This window comes from Dreissena polymorpha, chromosome 4, assembly GCF_020536995.1.
Source record: "Dreissena polymorpha isolate Duluth1 chromosome 4, UMN_Dpol_1.0, whole genome shotgun sequence".
Taxonomy (NCBI): Eukaryota; Metazoa; Mollusca; class Bivalvia; order Myida; family Dreissenidae; genus Dreissena; species Dreissena polymorpha.
The window spans coordinates 56,005,504-56,030,486 of NC_068358.1; the positions used below are offsets into that span (position 1 = coordinate 56,005,504).

At 33.4% G+C, this 24,983-nt stretch overlaps 1 protein-coding gene and 1 long non-coding RNA gene across 2 annotated transcripts; both read right to left on the bottom strand.

Moving 5' to 3' along the window:
• Positions 1-45: 45 nt before the first annotated feature.
• LOC127877807 (uncharacterized) lies at positions 46-2,201 on the bottom strand. Its single transcript, XR_008048616.1, has 3 exons — positions 2,027-2,201; positions 1,042-1,101; positions 46-356 (listed from the first exon to the last, which is right to left on the bottom strand). It is a non-coding gene; the product is annotated as an uncharacterized LOC127877807 (long non-coding RNA).
• Positions 2,202-6,541: 4,340 nt separating this feature from the next.
• LOC127877805 (uncharacterized) lies at positions 6,542-23,275 on the bottom strand. The gene is made up of 25 exons (XM_052424059.1): positions 23,178-23,275; positions 21,385-21,444; positions 18,339-18,436; positions 17,958-18,053; positions 17,615-17,731; positions 16,988-17,081; positions 16,334-16,530; positions 15,537-15,669; positions 15,197-15,419; positions 14,456-15,021; positions 14,218-14,326; positions 13,832-14,055; positions 13,579-13,696; positions 13,224-13,409; positions 12,767-12,803; positions 12,334-12,606; positions 11,579-11,629; positions 10,871-11,010; positions 10,391-10,568; positions 9,980-10,099; positions 9,343-9,497; positions 8,532-8,642; positions 8,239-8,353; positions 7,711-7,804; positions 6,542-7,553 (listed from the first exon to the last, which is right to left on the bottom strand). The coding sequence occupies exons 1-25, from the start codon at positions 23,237-23,239 to the stop codon at positions 7,421-7,423; spliced, it is 3,690 nt and encodes a 1,229-aa protein (XP_052280019.1). The 5' UTR covers positions 23,240-23,275; the 3' UTR covers positions 6,542-7,420.
• Positions 23,276-24,983: the final 1,708 nt, after the last annotated feature.

Below are 24,983 nucleotides of genomic sequence, written 5' to 3' on the forward strand. Positions count from 1 at the left end.
AGTATGCATCTATAATGCAGAAGAAAATATCAAACACCATATGTATTATACAAAAGACCTTTAATATTTTATGTTGATGAGGCCAATTATAAAATACTTATGAAACACTTAAGTAGAGTTTTTTCTTTTGAAATCTTTTGCAAAACTTAATGCTGCGCCGACACTGATTCAATATTACGCATGCATGCTTTTAATATGTTGATGAAACCCATCTTAACTATTGCTGATGAAACATGTTGACAGTAGCATTAAACGTACGTATTGCACATTCTCCACGTCCGTTTTCCCCCCACCCAAAACAGCACTCCTGCACATAAATCGTTCTCAGTTTGTATACCGTCGTTCTGCCCCATCCCCTGTACAATAATCACATTGATAACAAAACATAACAACCATAATTTGCGATAAGTAAACATATATATTTGTCAATAGAAGAATATCTCATGCGTTTTTTAAGACGAGGGTTGTTGAAAAAATAAAGAGGACTTTTCAGAAATTCCTGTCTGGTAATTTCAACGTACTATTATTCATTTGATAGTATGTTTAACATAATTCCTATGTGCCATACTTTCTATACTATCGTTTCGGAATGAATTCTAGACAATTTGTATAATAAGTGTATTCGCTAATTATTAACTAAAATGCTTCAACGTAATTAATGAACTTCGAATTTCCAATTTCAGGCATAAAACTATTTATATACTCACAGCACAAACTTAATCCTTATTGTTTGACACATGTTTAACTGTTTGAATGCTATTCTGTAAAGTCCGCCCTATTTCTATGTGTAAAGGGTCAAAATAAAAAGTGAAAACTGCTGATAACTGAATTTTTCGTATTGTTTATTTCTACCATATGCATAACAAACGGCACAGTAATGTTTAAAATTGTATGAATTATTCCCCAACCAACAATACAATCGATTGCGTCTCATAGGGATAAGAATTTTTTTTAAATAAAAGTCATTTAAGTAAAACGTTTTATTTTCAATAATTAAATACATGTGATGGTAAATGAAATCGAATATGCTCATTGACTTACCATAAACCTGAACTTGTCTTACTCCGGTACTGGTAGTATGTGGAGCGCGTGCATACATGTCTGAAAGGAATCAATCATTGTTATCTTTGTTTATTCAAACCACCATAAATAAATTAATTGATGTGCCTTCATGTTGCCGTTATCTAGAGAAGTTGTATGTTTCATAATATAAATCATTGAGCTTATTGTCACAGCCGTAATTTGATTGAGTTTCAATTTTTATGATTGACTGGTAACTATACACATGATTAACAATATATATAATGGATTTGTCTACCGCTGAGATGACTGATGAAGCTGATGGTGCGGTAATTCTCTAAAAACTTGAGGTTTCTTTTTTTTTCGGTAGGAGGATGACCAGCGCCTGGATTTACTCCTTGGACTATAATCTATTGACCATCATCGTGGAACTGCTCTTCATGTGTATACACAGTTTCATAATTATATCTTTATAATGTTCTAGTTATAGCATTATTTGGTGAAATTCTATGTTTTTCTTATCATTCGCGTATCTTTAACCGCTGGAGGAATTATATGTCATGCATATTATGTTCTCATCACGTTTGAAATGTAAACAAAGTTTCTTGATCGAATCGCATGTATTTCGTGTTACTTCTTTGTTTGCGGATTGCCGACGACAGCGGCTAGCTGAATTATTTATGGCAATAACACAATGTAAATGTTTATACTAAGTTTCATTATTATTTTATTAGTCATTTTTATTTATTACAATAAAAAAAGTTGTGTAACAGTGATCTGTACATTGATGTTAACGTGAAAAAAACGTGCGTTTTTTCCTAAATTTGGTTTTAGCTTATTATAATGAACAATATGAGTTACATGAAATTAACTAAAGCGGGAACGCTTTAGCTTGGTTTTAATCAAAGTATTGTATCAATATAGTCTTGGGTTTAAAATGTTAAATAACAATGTGACTGTGAAATTTATTTGCTATTTGTTCATATTATCTATAAACCAGACCTACCCTGTCAGACTAAACGTCCCTTTGATCCAGGCACATAGCAAAATAAAACCACCAAACACTAATGCCTTTGTCATTGCTGGAAACCGAATTTGTGGACTCAGAGTGTAAAGGACATGCATTTATATCTATATTTTAAACTTCCTTTTCGATGATAACCCAGTTTTTCCAATGGGACATTGAGAAATTTACTGATAGATAACAGTATATTTCGTTTTCGTATATTTTTAAGGCCATGTCATCTTATTATCAGCAAACATTTATCACAAGTGTTATACTCATGCTCTATATCAGCTTATTATCACTGAATAAACATACAGTACTGACAAGTAAATGTGAAACGTCAACGTTGTTTTATGCCCAAAATTTACTTTTGATGAATGATAGTAAGGTTTAACATATGGATCAATCTTCTACTATAAAAACGAATTTAAATTAATCTTAGCATGGATTAAATAAAAATTAGATCCCGTATCAGTCAGTGCCCCCTTGTGTTCATGAATGCTTCATCTATCGATGGTTGATGTAACACCTTTTTGATTGGCCAAGGAAAGAGAAGCAGCGAATGGAAGCAAACGATACAGGAGGTCGTAGGCCTGAATATTGCTGACGTTAATAATCTGTGAAAAACAAATCATGTTGGAAGCAATTAGAGAGGTAATATGGAAAATTATTCATTACTTTGTACCGGCAAGTTTCTTTGTCAAAGTCCAAGGCCCATAACTTCGCCAAAAATCAATTGATCGGAACGAAAGTCATACTTCCTCCGAAAGTCTTGTAGGAAGACTCACACACCAAATATCAGGTTAATATCTTAAAGCGTTTTAAAAAAATCTGAATAATGAAATGCCGGACAGACGGACGGACAGTCCAACTGCCATATTACAACCTACCTGGGGCATAATAATCAGCTTAATATCTGAAAGAATTGCGAAAAACCTCTAAGGAAATCGGTTATTATAGTGAAAATTTAAGTCAAAGGCCCATACCTTCGCAAATATCAATGGGCCGGAACAAATTTTACACTGTATATTCGGTCATGTAGGTAGACTCGCATAACATAAATAAGCCCAATATCTGATATAGTTCCGTAATAAAAACCTACGAAAAGCGGTTATTAAAGAAAAAGTTTCAAGGTCCAATCTAATGTCACAGTTGTTGACAATTTTGATGGTTTATCTGTGTTGATGGTGGTGAAAGTAAAACTGTGTAGTAAATGGTAAACATTCTTTTAGGAATTTACTTTGAAACTTTAGAGGAGGCTTTAATTCAAAAAGAAAATAGTATTATGGTTACATTGTATATGTCGGTCATACTTTATGATGCATGTGTTTATAAAGGTTTTTGATTTTAAAAGTTTGCTTTCCTTCTTCCTCAAATATCATACATTTCTGAAAATGCTGTTCACACCAATATGTAAAGCTTTAGACTTCAGAAAGGTGCTGATTTAATTGTTATATTCCGTTAATGTATAATAGAAAATTATATTAAGTTTTGTTAATCATTAAAACTCACCTTGAAATGTGCAAAATTAAAAAAAACTTCTCCCGCACGGGAAGACCCCTCCCGTACCCTTCACCGGATTCTCTAACCAAGCCGGTAATCATGGAATCTTCAAAACTGCTTATTACTTCGATTGCAGTGTTTGTAAACAACGAGACTACGTTTATAGATGGGCTAGCCCACAAACAAAACTTGGCTTAAAGGAATACGCAGGAAATAATCTAATCAAGGATATTCGAACTTCGCTGATTTGCCAACAATACTATATGAGCTAGTAGTATTTAATAAATTTAATAATGAAAATAATATTGTATGAAAACGGTGTTGTTTTGCCCTTTCCCGAACCTGTTTCGTAGCAGCTTTTATTTAGATGACAGACCAGACAATCGGCTGTTTGTACAAATAACTGCGGTGTGGGTACACTTTCAAATACGTAACCTTAAATCTTCGAATGGAAGTATTATAATTGTTTCCTTCAATTTTATTTCACAAATAAAGTAAACGAATGTTTGACATTCAAAATGCATTCAAAATACAAAAAAAAGATTACATGGCATGTGCATTTTATTATACGTATAGAGTTGTAATGACCAAGGTATTCAGGGCCCGTAATCCCCAAGCTATATTAAGACTACAGTCGAAGGATAAAACATATTTTCAAAATTCCATTATGTGATAGTGCATTAAAGGTGATTCTTAATTTGCATTTAACAACACCTGTTTAATCATTTCTTTTTTAGACCAATATGCTCAATAGCACCATAGGTGGCCATAATATACTGAAACTCTTAAGTACCAGTTTTATGTCTTTTCTTTATTCTTAAGCCTGTAATACATGTGAAGCTCTATCTACATGTCGATAATTTTAACCTTTTGCATTTAATATTAATATGTTATTTTAAAAAGACATTTCAAGTGTATGCATTACTTTCATGCTGATAAGTACACAGCCGCTGACCGAGTGTTCCGCAGTGTTAACTATCACACCACAACAAACGATATAAGAAACGGTGGAAACAGGCGAATGTCAACAACCAGAAGAAACGTATTGGTATCCAGCTTCCACACAATTGACAGACTCTATGCAAGGTGACATAGTACAATTACTCATATCAAATTATTATAGCACACGCTCCTTGCCACATTTTAGCGTTTGTTAGGCCAATGGCCAAGGTCGCACGGATACATTATAAAACAAAATATGGGACGACTAAGCTGTGCATATGTTGTTGCTTGTGCTATTTTAAAACGCCGTATCGTCTCAATGACAACATTTAGGTTTGTTTAACGATGACTTTAAAAGAAAAGTCCAATATGTTCAAATTATCAGTTTAAAATATAATGTTAAAGTTTTAGGAGTTCTTACGTGTTAATTTTCAAATAAATGGTTCGATGAATGTATAACTTCAAAACGATTCATCCATCAGAAGACGACGACCTTAGGTCACCAATGAGTATAACAAGTGGTTTCCGCCATTAACCGAAATAATCCCAACTGTTGAAGTGTTCTCTAGATCTCACGCAAAGACAACAAGTAGTGGTTATTAAAAGGAAACGGAAACGAAAGTCTCTCAATAATTACTTGTTGTTTGATGCAATGGAGCTTAATTTTACATGTTTATTCTAAGACTTAATATTGTTTCATTAACTTCTATCATTTTCATCATGATAATAACAAAATAAATACTGTGGAAAATCACAAAAAGGAAGGGAGAAATTTTATCAAAAGGACATCATCCGTACCCTCTCTACATGTCACTTGGGGCCTGAAATAACTGGTGTAAGACAGTTCTTATGTGAAAACAAAATGGTTTCAAAACATACGTTATTACATACAGCAGTTTGTTGTTACATTTCACGATAATTGCCTTATTGTATTATTGAACTTCAAGACGCTCCCGTATTTGAATGATTATCAGTTGTATCAGTTTATTACGAATTCGAATGCAAAACGTAGTTACGTCCCCAGACGGAAACATCTACTTTCCTTTAATCCACATAAACCCTCCACAATGACATTCGGTTTTAAGCAAGCGACATTATTCATGCACGTTGCACGTCATCCTGATACTCGTGAGCATTTGTTTTCCATTTTTTATCAAAATCTGATCATCTATTAACCGAAAACGAATAGGTATCCATATTATAAATATGTAAGTATTCATGTATCCACTGGTTCCTTGATCATGACCTTTAAGCAAACGACAAAGTGTTTTATACGACAGCCTTATATGATGATGATAAGTTTGTGTCAATTTATTTTAAAACTTATCTTGCACAATAAAATCATAAGACGGTCATGAACAATTTGTTTACCTATTCATGGGACCATGATCATCGAATAACTATTAAATAGCATTGAAGCAACGATATAGTTGTTATATGTTTATTTAAACAATGTTCTAGACATATACTAAATTTACCACAAAATGCCTGTGCTTTTTGTAGGAAATAATGTGAATTGGTATTTAGAAACAAGAGTTTTGCAATAGTATTTTTAAACGCAAAAAAAATGCGCTGAAATGGATTGACGAAAACAGCATCAATATTATGCACTTTATTGTGTATGGGGTCTATGCAAACGGTTCATTTGTGTGTGCATTGACTCTACCATCGGTTAAAAGCATCGTAACCAGAACGTAGCCCATTTAATGAAAAAGCATGTTATAAGGATATATGTTGATGTTTATGCATTTTAACTTATGTACCAGCTATTAACTATTATCAAATAATATCAAAGATGCAACAATACAGTATTTTGAACAAAGCGAAGAATTACTGTGTCTATTCGTCACTTCTTTTTTGTTATGTTACATATGTTAATAAAGGCAAATAACACAGAACTCTTTTCCTACAGGGATTTTATTTTGGTAATATCGTTCAAGTCCAATTATTTTGAATAGGCACATACAGTTGATCGCAAAATATCAATGTTTCAATGCTTTTAATGTTTTCCCTTTGGATGAAATTCTCTTTTTCCCGCAGACCTTAAACATTGTATTCGAAAGACGAATGTCACTGTTCATAAATTTATTTTATTTATTTTAAAATATAGTATGCACAAGTGTGAGTAACTATTACTTGTTAATGCTTGAATGGAAAGTTGTGACACATAAAGGTTGATGAAACGTCAGCTTGATATTTTGGTTTAATCAGGTTCACACACAAGTTACAAAACATTATATATTCTAATGAAATACACAACAATTTTAAAACAAAATTTAAAAAAGGAGATTATCATATCACTGGTCTATGACATTATTTCTTAATATGTTGTACACAAAAAATGGGAAATTCATATATTCAGGAGCAATAGATAAGATTGGAACAATCATCTTAATACATCGATGTGCAAATCTAATTCTTAGTATAGTGCCCACCACCTTCAGGAAAATCAAATACTTGCAATTGCAGAGCGACTCATCCTTAATTAATTATTGACTACGTTTTGTTTAAGCTATGTTAAAATACATTTTTATGAATGAATAATGTTAGCATAATGTCACATTATAATAATAAATAAAAGATTGCTTCACGAAAGGAGTATACACGTTAAGCTCCGTGTGCATTAGGGCAGATAAATGATTGAACTTTGTGCACAATAAATATACTGTTTCAACCGTTTTTAAAATATATTTTTTTCTTAATATTCTTGTTTCATCTGGTACGTGTTAATGTTTAGAATTTGTCACATGTTTTGCCCTGCCTATAAGCCTGTATGATATTTCTAACAATCATAGTTTTCAAAGTAACTATATTTTGGATTTATTACAGTTTTAAAATAAATAATTTTCTTAAATTAATCAACGTTCGTTTTCACGAATATTATTATGATACACTGTCACTTGTTAAGTTTAAAAGTTCAAGTATATAAGACAGGTATGCCCATTTCGTCTATCGTTTGTAAAAATAGTAGTTGTCGACAGGTGCCGCCACAAAAACCTCGTCGAGTTCCGCGAGGATGTCCTTGAACTCGGGTCGGTCCGCTGCATCCGTCTGCCAACAGCGAGTCATCATCCCGTACCATCTAGTTTAACATACAGAACGACGTGAAATTTGAAATTTTAACAAAGCCAGTATACGTGTGCATGCATTTAACATTTGTGTGTGTATCTTGGTCGTAAATAAGGATATAAGCTAGTAAAAGAAACACACATCACTCTTTTAAGCTAAAATGCACTCACTTTTCATCACACTGCTCAGGTTTTGGCAACCTGTAGCCGCTTTTTAGTCTTGAAGGGAGCTCTTTTCCTCTTATGTCTTCATATGGTGCAATGCCTTAAAAAGATTTTGTATCGCAAATAAAAAACGATAAATAACCACTTCTGACAATTACACATAGAAGTCAAAAAAAGAATTTAATGCAATTAAAATATAATATTTATGAACATATTATAACATATATATAATCATAAGTTATCTAAGCTCAAAGCCTCACACTTAGCCAAGAATTATTCATTAAGCATTTAGGTATTCATAAACATTAGCCTCATAGCACAATAATTCGAAGTCAAAAGCAAATAAAGAGAAAACATTTTATTTTATTCACTACTATTTACTACTCAATTGTCATATACAGACCACCTTAAGAATGATGAAAGAAAAACCAAAACGATTATCTACTAGATCGCGTCTTTCTAAAAAAATCTTAAGCGACAATGTATATTTTTTACATTCAGGTTATCGTCGTGTAATGCATGAAGAAGAATTACCAAGTGAAAAGATTTCCCAAAGCACCACGCCGTAAGACCAGACGTCGCTTTTTTCTGTCGCGCCTTTTGTTGTTTTCAAGCATTCGGGAGCCATCCACTTGATTGGAATCCTCTCCTAGTACACAGTGATAAATAGGTCCAAAAATAAAAATAAAACGTTTTATAAAATAATACTTTTTTGCTCAACTTTTAAATGAGAAAAAAAAACAGCACATATAGGATTTATGTTTGTTTTTGGAGTGTATGTTTTCATTTCTGATTTACATTGACTGAACACATGATATTTTACTTACGGATTTACCGTCCACTCCTCCATCTCCAACCATTGGTCCGAATCCAGAAATCTTAGCCGTCATATTGGCGTCTAGAAGAATGTTACGAGCGGCGAGGCGTCGGTGAACAATCTGAATAAAACACCGTAAGCGTAAACAGAAGCAGAAGCACACATGGAATGTGCAAGTTATACTCCTTACTTTACATCTAACTTTTCTCGAGGACTTTTCACTACGAAATGATTCTTAATAACAATTCAATATTGCACTGATAAGTAACCTCTTGTGCAAAATATTTAAATGTTATAAGCTATTTCGTGTATACCATTTTGTTCAAAAGCGATAATTGACAACAAAGCAAAACAATTTACCATGGCCAGAAAACTGTCACTGTTGTCAAACATATATACATACTGATATCAATGTGAGCATGAAAATAAACAGTAAATTTACAATTGCGATTTGTTCCTATTAATTTAAACCGTTATTATCCACGTTTACCATGTTATCTCATACCGACAATAAATAAATTTTGATATTATTTGATTTGATTTGTTTACGATCATACCAATTAAGTATGCCATTTGCAATTCCAAAAATAACGTTCGAGATCAAACAAATTAACTGTGTTGTCCATTCATCGTGTTATTATGCACATAGAAACAATAAGAATTTATACTAAGAAAAACAAGCATTTCGTTGCATAGCTCTTTATTAATGTACACTAAGTGTAAGATATAGTACTGTAGGGCAGATTGTTAAGACAGCCAGAATGCAAAATACGTGGCGATTTTTTTCTGGCCTCCCGTAGTAACTACTAATGACGCAATACCTTTCTCTGTGCTAGATAGTCCATTCCTCTGGCGACCTGCAGGCCAAATCGCAGAAGGAGTTCCTGCACCTCTATGGTCACATTTTGTCGATGTGTAGTGAGATGCTCATTCAACTGACCGTTGCTGCAATACTCGAAGAGGATGAATGGCCCCACTAACAGATGAAACATGTTGATACACACGAGTGGGATATATCAATCTCATTATATCTCTAATTAGAACTGTAGACTCACAGATAAAAACAAGTACATTACTTGGAGTATGCAACAACAAATAAATGTATAATGTTCACTTTCAAAATCACGCAATATATGTCATAGATTATTTCAACAATTATTTTTACATGTACATGCGCAGGACTTAAAGACATAGTGACATTAATTTATTAACGGTCCCCGTTTTATCCCTTTTGCTTGTGTAATGATTTAGTAGTATTCAGACAGTGTATTTTTCGTATTCACATCATATCTTATATACACCTGATTTTTTTTCTAACAGACTATTGAACGGTTAAATTGGCTTGACCAACTAATAGCATTAAGTAATATGGTCTTTATTTAAGTTGATATTCGCCATATTTTCGAACTATTGAAGCTGTTATCTGTATAAACCTACTAATTGTCTGTATAAACCTACTAATTGCATCCTCAGTTACTGCTCCAGCGAAAGTAATTATGTTTTCGTGCTCGCCAACTTTCATCGAGTAAAAGTTTATCTTTGCTTTCATCAGATGTGCGTCTTGTTCGGTGAAACTCTCTTAAATGTAAATATAACCTTTAGAGCATTTATTTGAGTTGCAATATAGAATAACGGCTATTTGTGTTTTATAACACATGACAATATTAATATAGTTTAGCCTAATAAATAATAATGAGCATACTTTAATATATAACTTAAATTCACTTTCGTAAACATCGATTTGCTTCACGTGGTTCATGATCATGCTTTAAAATAAGTTGAAGTGATGTTAAAATTTTATATATAATATTAAACTATGGTTTATTGAATGTCAAAGCTTTCTGTGTACCATATACGTGACACTCTTACGTTTAAGGGTTTTTGCAACCATTTTGCTTCCACAGTTCTTGACGCTGGCCAGGTATATATCCGCGAACGTTCCGGAGGTCAACAAACTCTCCAAAACGACATTATCGCGAGCTAGTTGCCACGAATCCATGTCAGCGAAGTCCATGTCTCCGTACATGTACATTGAGTTCGTAAAGGACTGCAATAATCAGGTTTACATCTTATTGCTATGTGCTTAAAAAGTAAAGGCACTTATAACACTATAAACATCAACTCATAGAACATTTTACTAAATATGACAGTTTTAAAGTCCAACAACGCATATTTATTGATAAGCGTCGCACAGTCCTTTTATAAAAATCATAGCCATTGATGCTAGATCTAAATGTATGATTTGAAATAAAATTTACTTTTCCAATTCCTATTAGTTGAAAATTATGTGTGTGTATTTATATTTTGCTTTATTATTATGTTAAGGTTGATGGTGTAATATTTGCTAACCCTGGAAACAGCTCTTGCGAAACGTGACTTCCGGTACTGCACAGACACAGCCCGTAATCCTTGCCTTACAGGCTGAAGATAACCCATTCTTAAAGCAATAACGAAAGCCGCTAGCATTGCGCCTACTATAGCCAGTATGCCTGAAAATAACGTCAAAATAACAATACAATATCACACTAGTTCTACATATAGAACGTATTGTAAATATTTCAGCATTTAAAACTATTCTGTCGGTACTTTATAGATTAATGTACTTTATAGCTAAATAAAGACGGTCATTTGTAAGTGATAAATATAAAAATAAATCGAGAAAAAAATATCGATGCTGTGTTGAAGCGCAGTCAAGACCTTAATGTAACAAGTGCATAATGAAGAAGAATTCTTAATTATTTAGAATGGACTTTGGGTATTATTGTAATGCGGTTGTTTTTAAATTAATTACTTGATCTTCGACGCCGTGCTTTAAAACATTAGTTAGTTGAACGCTTGTATGTGTAACAATTATTGTTTAACATAGTGTTTCTAAGTTGATCATTTATATAGACAAATGACTGTAAAAGGCCTCTTTTTTCAAATAATCGCGTGTTACATTTGATACAGTTAAGCACCTCGGAACACAGCAAATACTAAACACATACATGTTATTGGAAAGTATTAACTACTGACGTGTAATCAGTTGAGTTTATTTTTAAAATATGAAACACATACCAATTATGACTCCAGCAATTATTCCCCCGTCAAGATGGTTTTCTTGAGCAGCTGAAACAAACATGAATGCCAAATGAGCAAGTTTGCATTTCAGCACTTTATTATTTGAACGCAAATGCATTAAAGGGACCTTTTCACGTTTTGATAAATTGAAAAAAATGAAAACACTTGGTTGTAGTTTTGATATTTGCGAGGAAACAGTAATAATAAACAGTAATAATGAACATTAACCATGCTTTAAAACATCAAATTCATCTGTTGACGATTAAAAAGCCTTAAAATTATAAAGCGTTACAAACGCGAAACGATCGATTTAATTGGAGAGTAACATTGTAATCGTTATATTTTTTTGCACTACGAGGATTGCGTATATAAAGTGTAAATTACACTACTCACTGTATGAGCACGGATAGCCGAGTGCTTAAAGTGCGAGACTTTTACTAAAAGTATTAGTGGTTCGAGCCCAGTTGAGTACGGGATTACATTTTATGTTATTTCTTTAATTTTATTCTATTTTCTTACTGAAACTGTTTATTTCCAACGCTTACATTTAATGACAAATTTCAATACATGCCAAAATCTGTGAAAAGGTCCCTTTAAGGTTTCTCATGATGTATATTGTGTGCCTGTTTTAAATTATATGGTTTAACTTTAAAATGATTTATGTTATGTACTTGTATTGAATGCTGTAACTTACATACAAGTCTTGCATTATATATGATATGTACCTGATCTGAATTATGTATTGTATATACCTGTTTTGAATTTATAAGGAAGGGCTGCAAGTTCGGTTCCATCAAATCCTAGATTCAGCGACACGCTGTATTCCTGATTAGGATCCAATCCAAGAACATCCACTGAGTTTTCTTCGCTATTGACATTAATTTTTCTGGTTAGTCCATTTCCAAGGTATATGACAAGAACGATTTCCACACGTCCAAAGCAAGACGGCTTGTCCGGAATGTCCCAAACAATCCTTACTCCGTTAGCGAGACTCTTCTCAACTCTGATGTTGGTAGGCCCAGAATCTGTTAGTAGATTAAACTTAATTTGATCTATTTTTGTCGATCTGTATAGCTCCAACAAAATGAAATCAAAACAATACATGTGAAGTTCGTTTGAAAAATATAAACTCTAAAAAAACATTTATTATTTTATTATCATGAAATATCGATTTCAATAACATACATTCCTCCAGTCCTGCCAAATCACTTAATCGGGATACCTGAAAATAAAAATCATTTTAACAATACAATCAGTTCAGTAAAAGCAGAACAATAAATATAAGTAGTAGTAGTAGCAGTAGTTGTAGAAGAGGAAGTAGTAGTAGTAGAAGTAGTAGTAGTAGTAGTAGTAGTAGTAGTAGTAGTAGTAGTAGTAGAAGTAGTAGTAGTAGTAGTAGTAGTAGTAGTACTAGTTGTAGTAGTAGTAGTAGTAGTAGAAGTAGTAGTAGTAGTAGAAGTAGTAGTAGAAGTAGTAGTAGTAGTGGTGGTGGTGGTGGTGGTGGTGGTGGTGGTGGTGGTGGTGGTGGTGGTGGTGGTGGTGGTGGTGGTGGTGGTGGTGGTGGTGGTGGTGGTGGTGGTGGTGGTGGTGGTGGTGGTGGTATCTTAGCAGCAGTATCGATAATTCGTATCAAACAGCGTACTGTATCATTAAATGTCTGCGTCAAAAGCGCCTGATTGAAGACGGTTACTTGTATTCGACCCGTGTAATTCAGTTGCTCTTTTGGTACAAGAAACCAGCAGTTGTCGATATCTACCGACTGCCGGAGCCGAAAGCATGTATCCAATATGCATCGACATTCAGGGTCACTTTCACATGCGCCAGATTCCTTTAAAAAGGCAAAAATATAAAAAAAAAGTTAACAAAATCTTGTTTCGTTAAACAAAATAAACGAGATCAATTTATTATTGTGTAAATACTTTTTAACATTTGTATTGATGGACATTCTGTTACGTATGACCATTCATATGTTGTTTTTTAAGTTTATTTTCAGTTACGTTTTTCCTATTAGCCTGAAACAATTCCCTCCGTTTTGCTTTCGTTTGATTTCCAACATAAAGATCAATTGCAATCTTGTGCACACCGCTTCCGTCATCTGATGCGTCGAACATCAATCTGAATGTGCAATGTTTTTGTATTAAACACAATACATGTATTTTAATTTAATCTTACATTTATTCGATTTAAAAAAATAAAATTTAAAATAACAATTCAAACTTTTAAATAGTCTTGTTAAAGCAAGTATTTGACCTTGTTGTATAAACAAATGATCCATTGACCACATTCGTTTTGATCATGCTGTTGGAGACCCTCGGTGGCGAGTTGTCAATGTGCACCTCGGTATAATCAGGCTGCGTGTTGTTCATGATATCCGTGGCTCGAACCCAAAGTCTCACGTGGCTCCCATCAGCAATGACCTCAGAAAATGTATACTGTTCCGTCAATGGTATTTCAGTCCACCCGAATGTCGGTATCTATCGGAGAAATACCCTGCTGTCAATTATTGCTGTCGGAATGATCATTATAATATCGCTAGAATGTTTTCGCAAGTAAAGAGATTTATTTAAATTTCGAATAAACAACTTGTATCAACAACCACTCAAAGTAACATAACATGCATAAATGATAAGTGAAACCTGTTTGTCGTCTGTATACACGCGCTTAACTTCAAACTTCACGATACCGTGCTTGTTGGCAATCGCCGCCCGCGTTCGTGCACCATCATTATCATCTATTGCAACATACCTATAACCATAAAATCAAATTATCCTTGCTTTTAATGATTATTGCTGCTATTTATGAACATGATAACAATTCTATATTTGTATGAGATTTTGAAATACATTATTCACACAGATAAAACAAATACTTTACTTTTTGCTTCGAAGCACACCATCGTCCTCTAGATCTTGGAATTGAGTAGGGTATGGAAGAATAGTATTTAATAGTTTTCCGTCATCATGAATCTTATTCACAAAATGAGACATCCAACTGAAGACAAGTGTTGTATTGGTGCCATTCTGTGAAGTCTGCCACATGTAACCTGTCTCCCTAATGGCGCTTGTTACGTAGATTCCACCATCACCTTCCTCCATGGCCATAACTTGCTCCAAATCAGGCATTCCATACGCTAAGCCTGGTTTTGTAAGTGTGATGCTTGATTCGTTGTCGTACAGCACAAGGCGCCTTGCAATCTTGGAATTGTTGGCCTTGTCGGACGTTTGCAGTAAAATCGAGAACATGCCAGCCGATGGAGGAGTATATGTCGGGAACGTTGGTGAGCCTGTGTTATTTTCCATATACGAAAATACTGGTGATAAAGGTTCCATTTCAATTAATTCATTATGAATATTGGGTTTCAAACGGAATACCTCGACATAGTAATATGCCAGCCCTGATAAATCGTCAGACCATCCACTCCATCGTGGTGAAATCGGCATCTGAAAGGAGCGTAATTGTCTTTTAAATATCGGTTTGCATCTAACAAATTTGTAAAATAATAATCATTTGGTAAACGGTTTAATTTTGCAATCGTGACGGTATAAATTGTTCGACTAAAAGATAATCATAGCATAATAAGAACTATGAAGATACTAGAATATATATCGGTCTTACCCTAGTTATATCGTTGTCCAAAATAATTGGATGTTGTCCTGTGACACACTTAGTTGTGGCTTCTTTCTCGGAACAATGCTTTGGAGCTATGAAGTCGAATTTGAACTCGACTGGCTTTACGTCCCAATTACCTTGGAAAATTTGCAACGCTCCCGGACTATTATAGTTGATGTTATATAGTTGCCTATATCCTCCACTCTTTGATCGAAACTTCACTGTAAACCTACATATACACATTGTTCTATCATAATCAAATGCATATGCGTTACATATTGTTATCTTAAATGTACACATGTTTTAAACAGCAATTTGTAAGATAAATACTTAATCTGATACATACTCATCTCCGTGTTCCAAGCTGTAGATGTAGTCATTCTCTGTCATCACGCAGCTGGCGTTGTTTAAAGGTCTGGTGTCAGACATCAAGTTGCAGTTGTAAGTGTGATTCAGAGCTACGAGCCGGTTCGGTCCACCTAACGAGAATATTATGAATGAAGATATAACTAAGATATTCGCAAAGAAAGCGTATAAATAATTAAAGCTCCAAATACAATAGATAAAAGGGGTACGTGTTATTTCTGTAACTTCAAAAATATTTGTATGCAGTACAGTGTTAAATAATATTATTTCAAACGGTTTAAAACACCTTTTGTGCGAATAATGAATGCATTTTTTAAACGCTCATCATGTACGGAAAAAGTGCTTTCAAACTTTCAGTACTTTCAGTTGGAAATCTCTTATAAGCATCGAGAATTTAAATGTTGAAGTTCTCAAACATTTTAATTCAATGCATCAAGACAACTTCTTTTCAGGATAAAACAAAAATTAAATCAATACTAAGGGGATAAATATTAAGAAGAAATGTTATTATGCTGAAATGTCCCGAAAGACGAAACCATTAAAGTAAAGCTATGACCGTCCTACGGCATTTTAAATCATTAGTCCTTCATTTTAACTATCTACCCGCGAGAGCCATCGTTAATCTTGTCGATGAGTTACTACTCTAATTATAAGGCTTTAAAAGCGTCTGTTTCATACGGATATAATGCATATAGTTAAAGCGTAATCAAACTTTTATTTTAAAAAAGGTATACACTCTGGTGTTTCAATTGATGTATGAGAAAAGATATGTTATACCGTTTTTGTTCACTTTAGTGTGTAGAACATCTGCCTGACTTCGAACAATACCAAACCCGCTTGCTGTGATGTATATCTCTTTCGGGAAATACGCATTAAGAGGTATGTACAAGGAATTCATTGTAAATCGTGCGTAGTTGAAGTTCTCTTGATTGCACCATATTACGTCACTCCCTGTTTCGTTTGTGCACGGAATGCTAACGGGCATTAATAAAACATTAGAGCTGGATCGATTTTCAGATAGTTTAACATTAATATTTTAGCATTGTATATGAACGCATACTTTGAAATAAACGAAAAAAAACTAATCTAACGAACATAACCTAGTTTTTACAAAACGGTTTTCTGAAAAATAAAATAAAACATACGGGATCAAACTTACTTGATACTCTACGTCCAGACATGAGACTATACAACTTTAGTAAGAATAATTAAATTTTGTTTCATAATTGCTAATACTTGAAATTAGTTTAATTAAATCAATTAATTTAAATACCGTAATAACTTTAAGTTTTCGGACACTCTTAACGTTCGGACACCCAAGTGTTAGTGTTATTATTGGTGTGGGAGATGTTGCATGTTCATGTCTTGGTAATAATTACTTCATTCGCATGACTTGCCAATACAACAGCTAAGCATAATATAACAATTTACCTAAAGTAGAAGAGTTCCTTTAGATCTGTACGCCGTATGTTCGCTAGAGTCACAGCGCAAGATGACATTGTTGGCAGATTCTTTCCAGCAGAAACTGAAACAATTTAAGTAAAAAAGTATAATTAAAGTTTAAAAAGTAATAATAATAATGATAATGATGATGATGATGATGATGATGATGATGATGATGATTATGATGATGATGATGATGATGATGATGATGATGATGATGATGATGATGATGATGATGATGATGATGATGATGATGATGATGATTATGATGATGATGATGATGATGATGATGATGATGATGATGATGATGATGATGATGATGATGATGATGATGATGATGATGACCTGATCGATCGCAGATCTGCAGATTTGTTCTACTACGCGCTTATCTTAATAAGAAAATGACTAAATACGGAGCTGAACTTTTTGGAGCAAGCTTATACTTGTGTGCATAAATTTTTTTCGAAAAGTGTTGATATTCTGATACCACTTCTTAAAATTCAGTTTAGTCTTTTTATGCATATGCGTGTCATCTGGTTTGAAGCACACACAAAACTTTATTTCGCTTTGACTTCATTAAACTTAATATTCTTTCAACAAGTTATCTGAACTTACATCTTAAACAACCATCTTCCCGAATATTAGTCGGGTTTTCCCAACCATCATAACATGCGCAGTTGTCAGGGGGACTACACACACCGGGGAAACAGGGCTTCAGATGAGAACACTTAACTACAATCAAAACCGATCATATATGTCTGCAAAAGTACTAATGACTAAGCAGTATAAATTAGTTGACAATTACATTATTGTCAATGATAATAATAATATAAATTACATATCGAACATTTAAAAAGACTATGTAAAATGCAATTGTAATTATATTCCTATGATTATCAAAACAATGTACTTTTCAATAAAATATTTATATTCATATTAAAATAATTGATAACAATACGTTGTGCACAATTCGCCCCCTCGGATGACGGCGGACACTTGCACGTGTCGGGTTGTATGCACGTGCCGCCATTATAGCAATCCGTGCGGCATATAGCTGAAAGAAATAACAAGCACAGAATGTCTTAAATGTGCATTTATAAAGTATTGAATATCGGACGTCATTTGTCACTCAAGTGTATCACATTCATCACAAATAGCTTAAAACCAATGTTTACATATGCGGGTCAGTATAACTAACGTTAATGGAACAAATATTATATGCTGATGACATCTTATAAAACGCAAATCTTGATGAAATCATGGTGTTTAGTATCTTATGATAAAAACGATGAAACTAGTACTAGCTGATAAAACACACTGACATCAGCATTTCACATACGTATGACACATTCTCCACGTCCATTATCCCGCCATCCAAAACAGCAGACCTGCACATAAGTGCTTCTCATTCTGGAAACCGACGTTCTTCCCCATCCCCTGTACGCAAAACAAACAAACCATGGTCTGTAAAGTAAAACCTTATTTTGCCTCTTGCACTTAATGCATTTAATAATTAGTGTTTATTAAATCATTTCTTTTTTTCCTTTTTTCCATTCTATACATTTTATTTACCTCGTCAATAGGTATGTGGGGGTCGAGGGTATCCCCTTCCACACCGTACATTAACATATTATATATATTTATATATAATTTTGCATGATTGACCAGTGCTAATAACTGCATCATAGCAATACATGTATACCATTTAAAGTACAAGATAAGTATTGATGCAAAGCATCAAAGGGCGTCGGGAATTTCAGTGTAAAAGGCACTCAATGAAGTTACATGGAACGATTTTTCTACTGTAAATATTAATATATTTGCCGATTATTTAAAACAAAATAGAAAAAGATACTGGTAAAACCATTATCTATGATTTTGTGTTATAATCCCCAAATAACCATTATCTATGATGTTGTGTTATAACCCCCAAATAACCATTATCTATGATTTTGTGTTGTAACCCCCAAATATTTCATAGTTCATTTTATTTACATTGGTTTCCTTTTTTTACTGGCATCCGTGTGCAGTTTTCATTAATGGTTTTAAAAAATCTGCTTCATCTTAAGCGTAAGCGTAATTTCATATTTTTCTCAACTTCAAGGGGAGATGATTATGAACTTATTCTTACGTTGCTCATTCACGATAGGGGTTGAGTACTCATTGATATGAAAACACTGTAAAAGTTTTAATGTGTTTACGAACACCCCACCCTCTCACACATATATTTCATGGGCATAATAAAAACTAAAAATGGTTACAATAAAACAGCATGTTTATTTAAACTAAAATGTCTACATCAAAACAAAAAGTTAACATAGAACACAAATAAAATAATTTGATTCTACTGGGGCTCAAACCTTGGGCCTCTCACATGTAAAGCGAGCGTGTAACCACTACACTACGGAACCGCTTGAAAAATCACCTTCTAACTAAGATATTAATAAGCTATTAATAGTCGGTTTAAATGTAAACCCGGAAGTTTAAACTCTGGATAGTGAGCGGGGTTAAAGGTCCATACCAAGAGTCCATACCACTGGCAAGATACGGGTCAGGCCTGCGGCCTTCTATATGTGGTTCTTAAAAAAAACCTGTAGGAGGACTTGATAGTAATGAGACTGGGGTGCTGTGATGGTGCTCCTCATTGATAAGCGGCTGCTTCCTTTATCAAGACTAATTATTACAATTAATAATACGTGTCGCGCTTCGCGCTCTATAGCGCCTTTATTAGTAACTAGGTGGTTGCTAGGATAGTTGAACAAAGAAGTTGGGTTTTTTTTACAAAACCAGAAAGTTTCACCGGTTCGCGTATTTGCCCAGTCCCTGTGATATTTTATTATTGCCCAGTCCCTGTGATCAGTTATTAATTAAAAGAATAAGCTTTGCACTATTTGCAATAAATGTTGTAGTAAATGTAATAGGCACAAATGCAGTACTTATTTACACTAATTTACACAAAAAATTACCACTGTGCAAGATATTCTGACAACAAAAATATATACATTGATCCGTAAAATAACTTCTCCCATAAGCGAAAAAACGTATTACATACTAGTCGCCGCACTTCAGTGCGACGCCAATTACATATACGTCTTAATTATGCAAGTCACAATGCAAAATTTGCAGTATTGCTTAGTATTTACATAAGAAGAGTAATAAAATAATTGCATAATAGCAACATACTACTTGCTACATGTAGTGAAATTAACATTATAGAGATAAATTATGCAAGCCACAATTTTCTAACGATACAGCAAAGTACAACAATCTATATTTGAGGTTATAACGTTAGAATCTAGATTGCAGAAGACATTCATTTCCTTTAAAATGTTATATTGGATTGCAAAATATGATTTTGCTGCGATAACGGTGGGTATTTTTTATTAATTTTACATTTATATATAAAAAAAATAATTAGAAGGAATGTAAGATTGAGAGGAACACTTGGGTTTTTATGTCCTAACATAAACGATGGCTCATTTATAAAGTCGGTGAATACCTCAAATCCCTCGAACAGTTTTGCAATAAAAAAATGAACATGTCAACATTCCCCAAAAATGTGCTCGATTGTTCCTGGCAAATTATGACAGAAAGAGCATTCTACAGATGCTAGATAATTGATATTATTCACAAATAGTTTGTACCAATAAGTATGTGTATACTTTTAACTTAAACCATTGTAGTGATGAATCTTTGGTTATAGAAAATGGCATTCCGAAAATATGGATCCAGTCTTTTAATTCAATTGTTACCAAGGTGCTCGTACGTACTTGTAGGTAAAGTGTCGTTTGTTTAAGCAATATTATACATGGGCTGAGTACCTTTTTGATATTTTAAAATGGATATCACTTGTAGGGGAACGAACGACTGAACAAAGTCAAGATTGTTTAATTCCTGCAATCGTATTTAGAGCGAGGGGTTTCTCAAACAAACCATATGTTTTCTAGTACTTAGTTACTACATGATAAATACCCATATAATGCAAGTGGTTTGGATATAAATTTTATTTTTTACACAGATCTTCATAGCCATACAATTCTAATCCTTCTTGGTTTTTAATCAAATCACATATAAAATGTACACCATTTTCAAATCATGTTTTGAGGAAAACTATTTTATTACCAATCGTTATAATCTGGATCCTAAAATATTGGGATTTGTAATATGAACTTTATATTTCATGATTCCGCTTTGCGTAAATCGACAAATGATTAAATCATTTTGAGTACTTTTCTTGAACATTTGTTTGGCGATCGCGTCGAGTTATTATAAATTTCGATAGTATAAGTAAAATACAAAAATGGATTAATATTACATCTATATATGCTGCATAACGGTAAAAGTTCCCTAATAACATATGGCAAATAAATTGTTTATTGACTTACCATAGGCCGGTTCTTGTAGTTGTCCAGTGCTGGTAGTATTGGATGATGGTGCATACATGTCTACAATAAGTAAATAACAGTTTGATTAGTTTATTCAAGATATATAGCATTCCTGGCGCTTTTAAGCTTTATGTTTGATTTTGTGGTAGGGGTTGAGGTTTTTTTAAACTGAGATAACAGAATAAAGACAACCTAAATTTTAGCTGCAAATACTTTTATCATTTTTTATTATAACCAAATAATGGAGTATTCTAAAATCATAAACGTTTTACCCAACGTTTTATTTAACAATAAATAAAGAAATGTGCTCATAAAATACATCGTTTGTTTTCCAATAGCGTTTGTTCATATACATGTATGCCAACAAAGTGTGTACATGTATGCAATCAAAATTTGCTCATTTTACTATTTTCTGGCAAATTATTTATTTATTTTGTATTTATACAAATTATTTTTTTATTTCAAGTATTTACTTATTTATTTTATTTTATTTTTACAATTTATATTTACATGTATTTATAAATGTAATAAGTTTATTTCTATACTCATTAACAACAGATTTGGTCTGCAATAAAACGTTTCTTGGAGTCCGGCACAAAGAACAGCAAAACATAAAACATAAACTTTCTTAATGCTGTCCAAGAGAAATATTAACTCAGAAATTTAACCAACAGAATGTTTTTTGAATATTTTTTTAACTTCCTGTTCGATGATACACGGACTTTTCATTCGGAGGAGTTTAATCAATGAGGATGGAGTAAAAAAATAGATTTCATTATATTTTTTTTAAAGTCTAGTCATCTTATTTTCTGCAAATGAGTACAGTTTAGTAACATATTTTTTTTCAATGTGTTAAACTATTTCTCTTAAACTGTTTCATTTGGTATAGGTATATTAAACGAGCCTAACATAACATAACTTGTATGTACCCCACGAAAGGGGGTCTTAATTCAAACGCAATGCCTGTGGGCGCTTTGTGTTACGAAAAACCAGGCCAAACTAAATTAACTTTATTCGGGACTCAACTGATTCACTGGTACCAAGAATTTTTCATTGTTAATCAACTGCGTATTATTAATAAATACATGTTGATATACGAAATACATAATCTCAAGGATAAAGGTCATTTTTAAATGTACCTCGTGTTAATATGTGGCCCAACCAACCAAGTTCCAAATAACAAATATTCTTTATCATATATATTTCGAACAGTCAAATTAATATTGGGAATTATTTCTGCTGGGTTTATAAAATAAAAAGCGTGTTCAAATGCCAATTGTAGTTGCAACATGCATTCACAGAGGTCAGAAAACATGAACCCAATACATAATTTCCTTTCTGAGATTCACGATAAACATATAATTGCATCTGAGTATAGAACAGTGTGAGTCAGCAATAATGTAAATTATAGTATGATTTTAACGAATAATTAACACGCAAATAAAATAAACACCAATCATTCACCGGTAAATAATGCTTTATCTTTTTCATAAGCAAAAATAACTTTAATTCATAAATACGAGTTAACAATAAGTTAAAGAAACTCAGATCCGAGAGATATATATTAGTGCGCATATAATAAAAACGTGCGATGGCGACGTGTCGTACTGACCATTCAATGTTTAATCATACACTTTGAAATTCTTAACATCACTAAAACTCAACCTGTATAATTTTAATAAGATACAATCAGACACACCCAAACGATGTGATTTTGAATTTAGAAATACAACAATATCCAGTTTAAAGACCACATTTAGTTGTATGTGTATACAGTTTTTAAAACGTCTTACCCGGTTAGCCCAACCGCATAATCCAGACAGCAGAACAACAGAAAAACCTTTGTCAGCCTCATGACAAGAAGGTCGCCCGCCAAAGATTGCACAAAGTTACGTGCGCTTTCATTTATACAAACACAGATGTGACTTCCTTGTTAGTGCGCATCCATTCCCATGCATGGGCTCTGGAAAGTCACGAGTCTGCCCATCGATGTAATAGAAATATTACCTCACTAGAGGAAACTTAATCGAACAAGAGGTTAGGGTAGTCATATAAATTACTCATATCGGCGATGTTTTGTCACATATGCCATATAACAGTTTCTGTCCGATAACAAACGAGTGTTGTTTATTTAGTGTTTTGTTTACCAAATGTAATATTAAGAATACGCATTTCCGTGATACTTTGTGTCTTTGTTTGTGGAATTTTATTAAATTGTAATTAAAACTTGCTTTTGAGTGTAACCGAAAAAAAAAATCATATGACCACAATGCGAACCGAAAAAAAAATCATATGACCACAATGCGTAATAGGTCAGCTTTTTTATGTAATAAGAATGAATTTACTAAAATGAACCACAAGCAGAGCAGTTTGGTTTACCCAAGCACGCTAGATGGCATTGCAAATATCACTGTGTATAAATACAGTCATACTTCAAGCTGCGAAGCTTATAGTCCAGCAGAAAAGTGACCATTTTTCACATAACCCGACATTGAGGTCTATAGTAAATGTTAAAGTGTTTTTTGTTAGGGAAAATGTTACTGATGAAGAATCTAAATGATGCCGGGTTGGTATCTTTAAAGGTTTTGAGAAATGCAAGATGGCGTCCAAGATGGCGGCAATTTTCAGTCTTTTTTGTTTAAAAATATAAACATGCATTATTTTATGTATTATAATGTATTTTTTATATTGTTTTACATGTTAAATATGAATAATGAAGTGCAAACGTGTGTTATATATCTAAACTAAAATGAAAATGGCGTTAAAAATTGCTGTCAGAATCAAGATGGCGGCTCAAAAATCGCTCTTAAACCAAGATAAAAGGTATTGAAGATCTAGATATTCAATTTTTCTTATAAGAATAATGAATATTGAAAAATAATACAATTTGGTAGCAATTTTCTGTTTAATAATGGTTCGATAAATGAATTTTGATAAAACATATGTAGAGTATAATATAACAAGAACATATCGGCCTACTCCTGACCATTGGAGAAAAGTTATATTATCTTTGTATACAGTAGGAGCAAGTTTGTAAAAGTAATGGTGTGTGTGATGAAAAACCACTGTAACACAGTAAGTTATCTAGATAACGGGCGTGTTTTGTCTGCTCAATGTTACAATGTATTACATCAACCTGAACCTTTTAACAAGCGCAGAAGATAGTACATGGTAGTCGCGCTTAATTACATGAGCAACAAAGTGTTGAACATGGGCTATCGCTTGTACATCCACATGTTATAATTGAGTAAAGCTAAAGCAACATTTGATGCTATTGTAATGGGTAAAAGGGTGTTAGACACCTCGTCCTTTCGCCAACCATAATCACATGGATACAGATCTGGTGGGTATGCATCTAATGCGTGTTTTAAAATACACGCCTGTATGTGAGCACGTTTCACATTTTCATAGAATGATTCCGTGGTTGGCGGCAAGCCTGCTAGCGATGGCATAGCCTTACCCGACTTGCCCACCCTGGCTGCCTAAAGGGTTTGTCTCGTAATAGACATTTCCTCTGTATCAGGACTTCCATAGCATGCTGAGACAAATTTAGTTGCTTCCTTCACAACTTATTTCATACAAGCTGCCATATCGCCTTA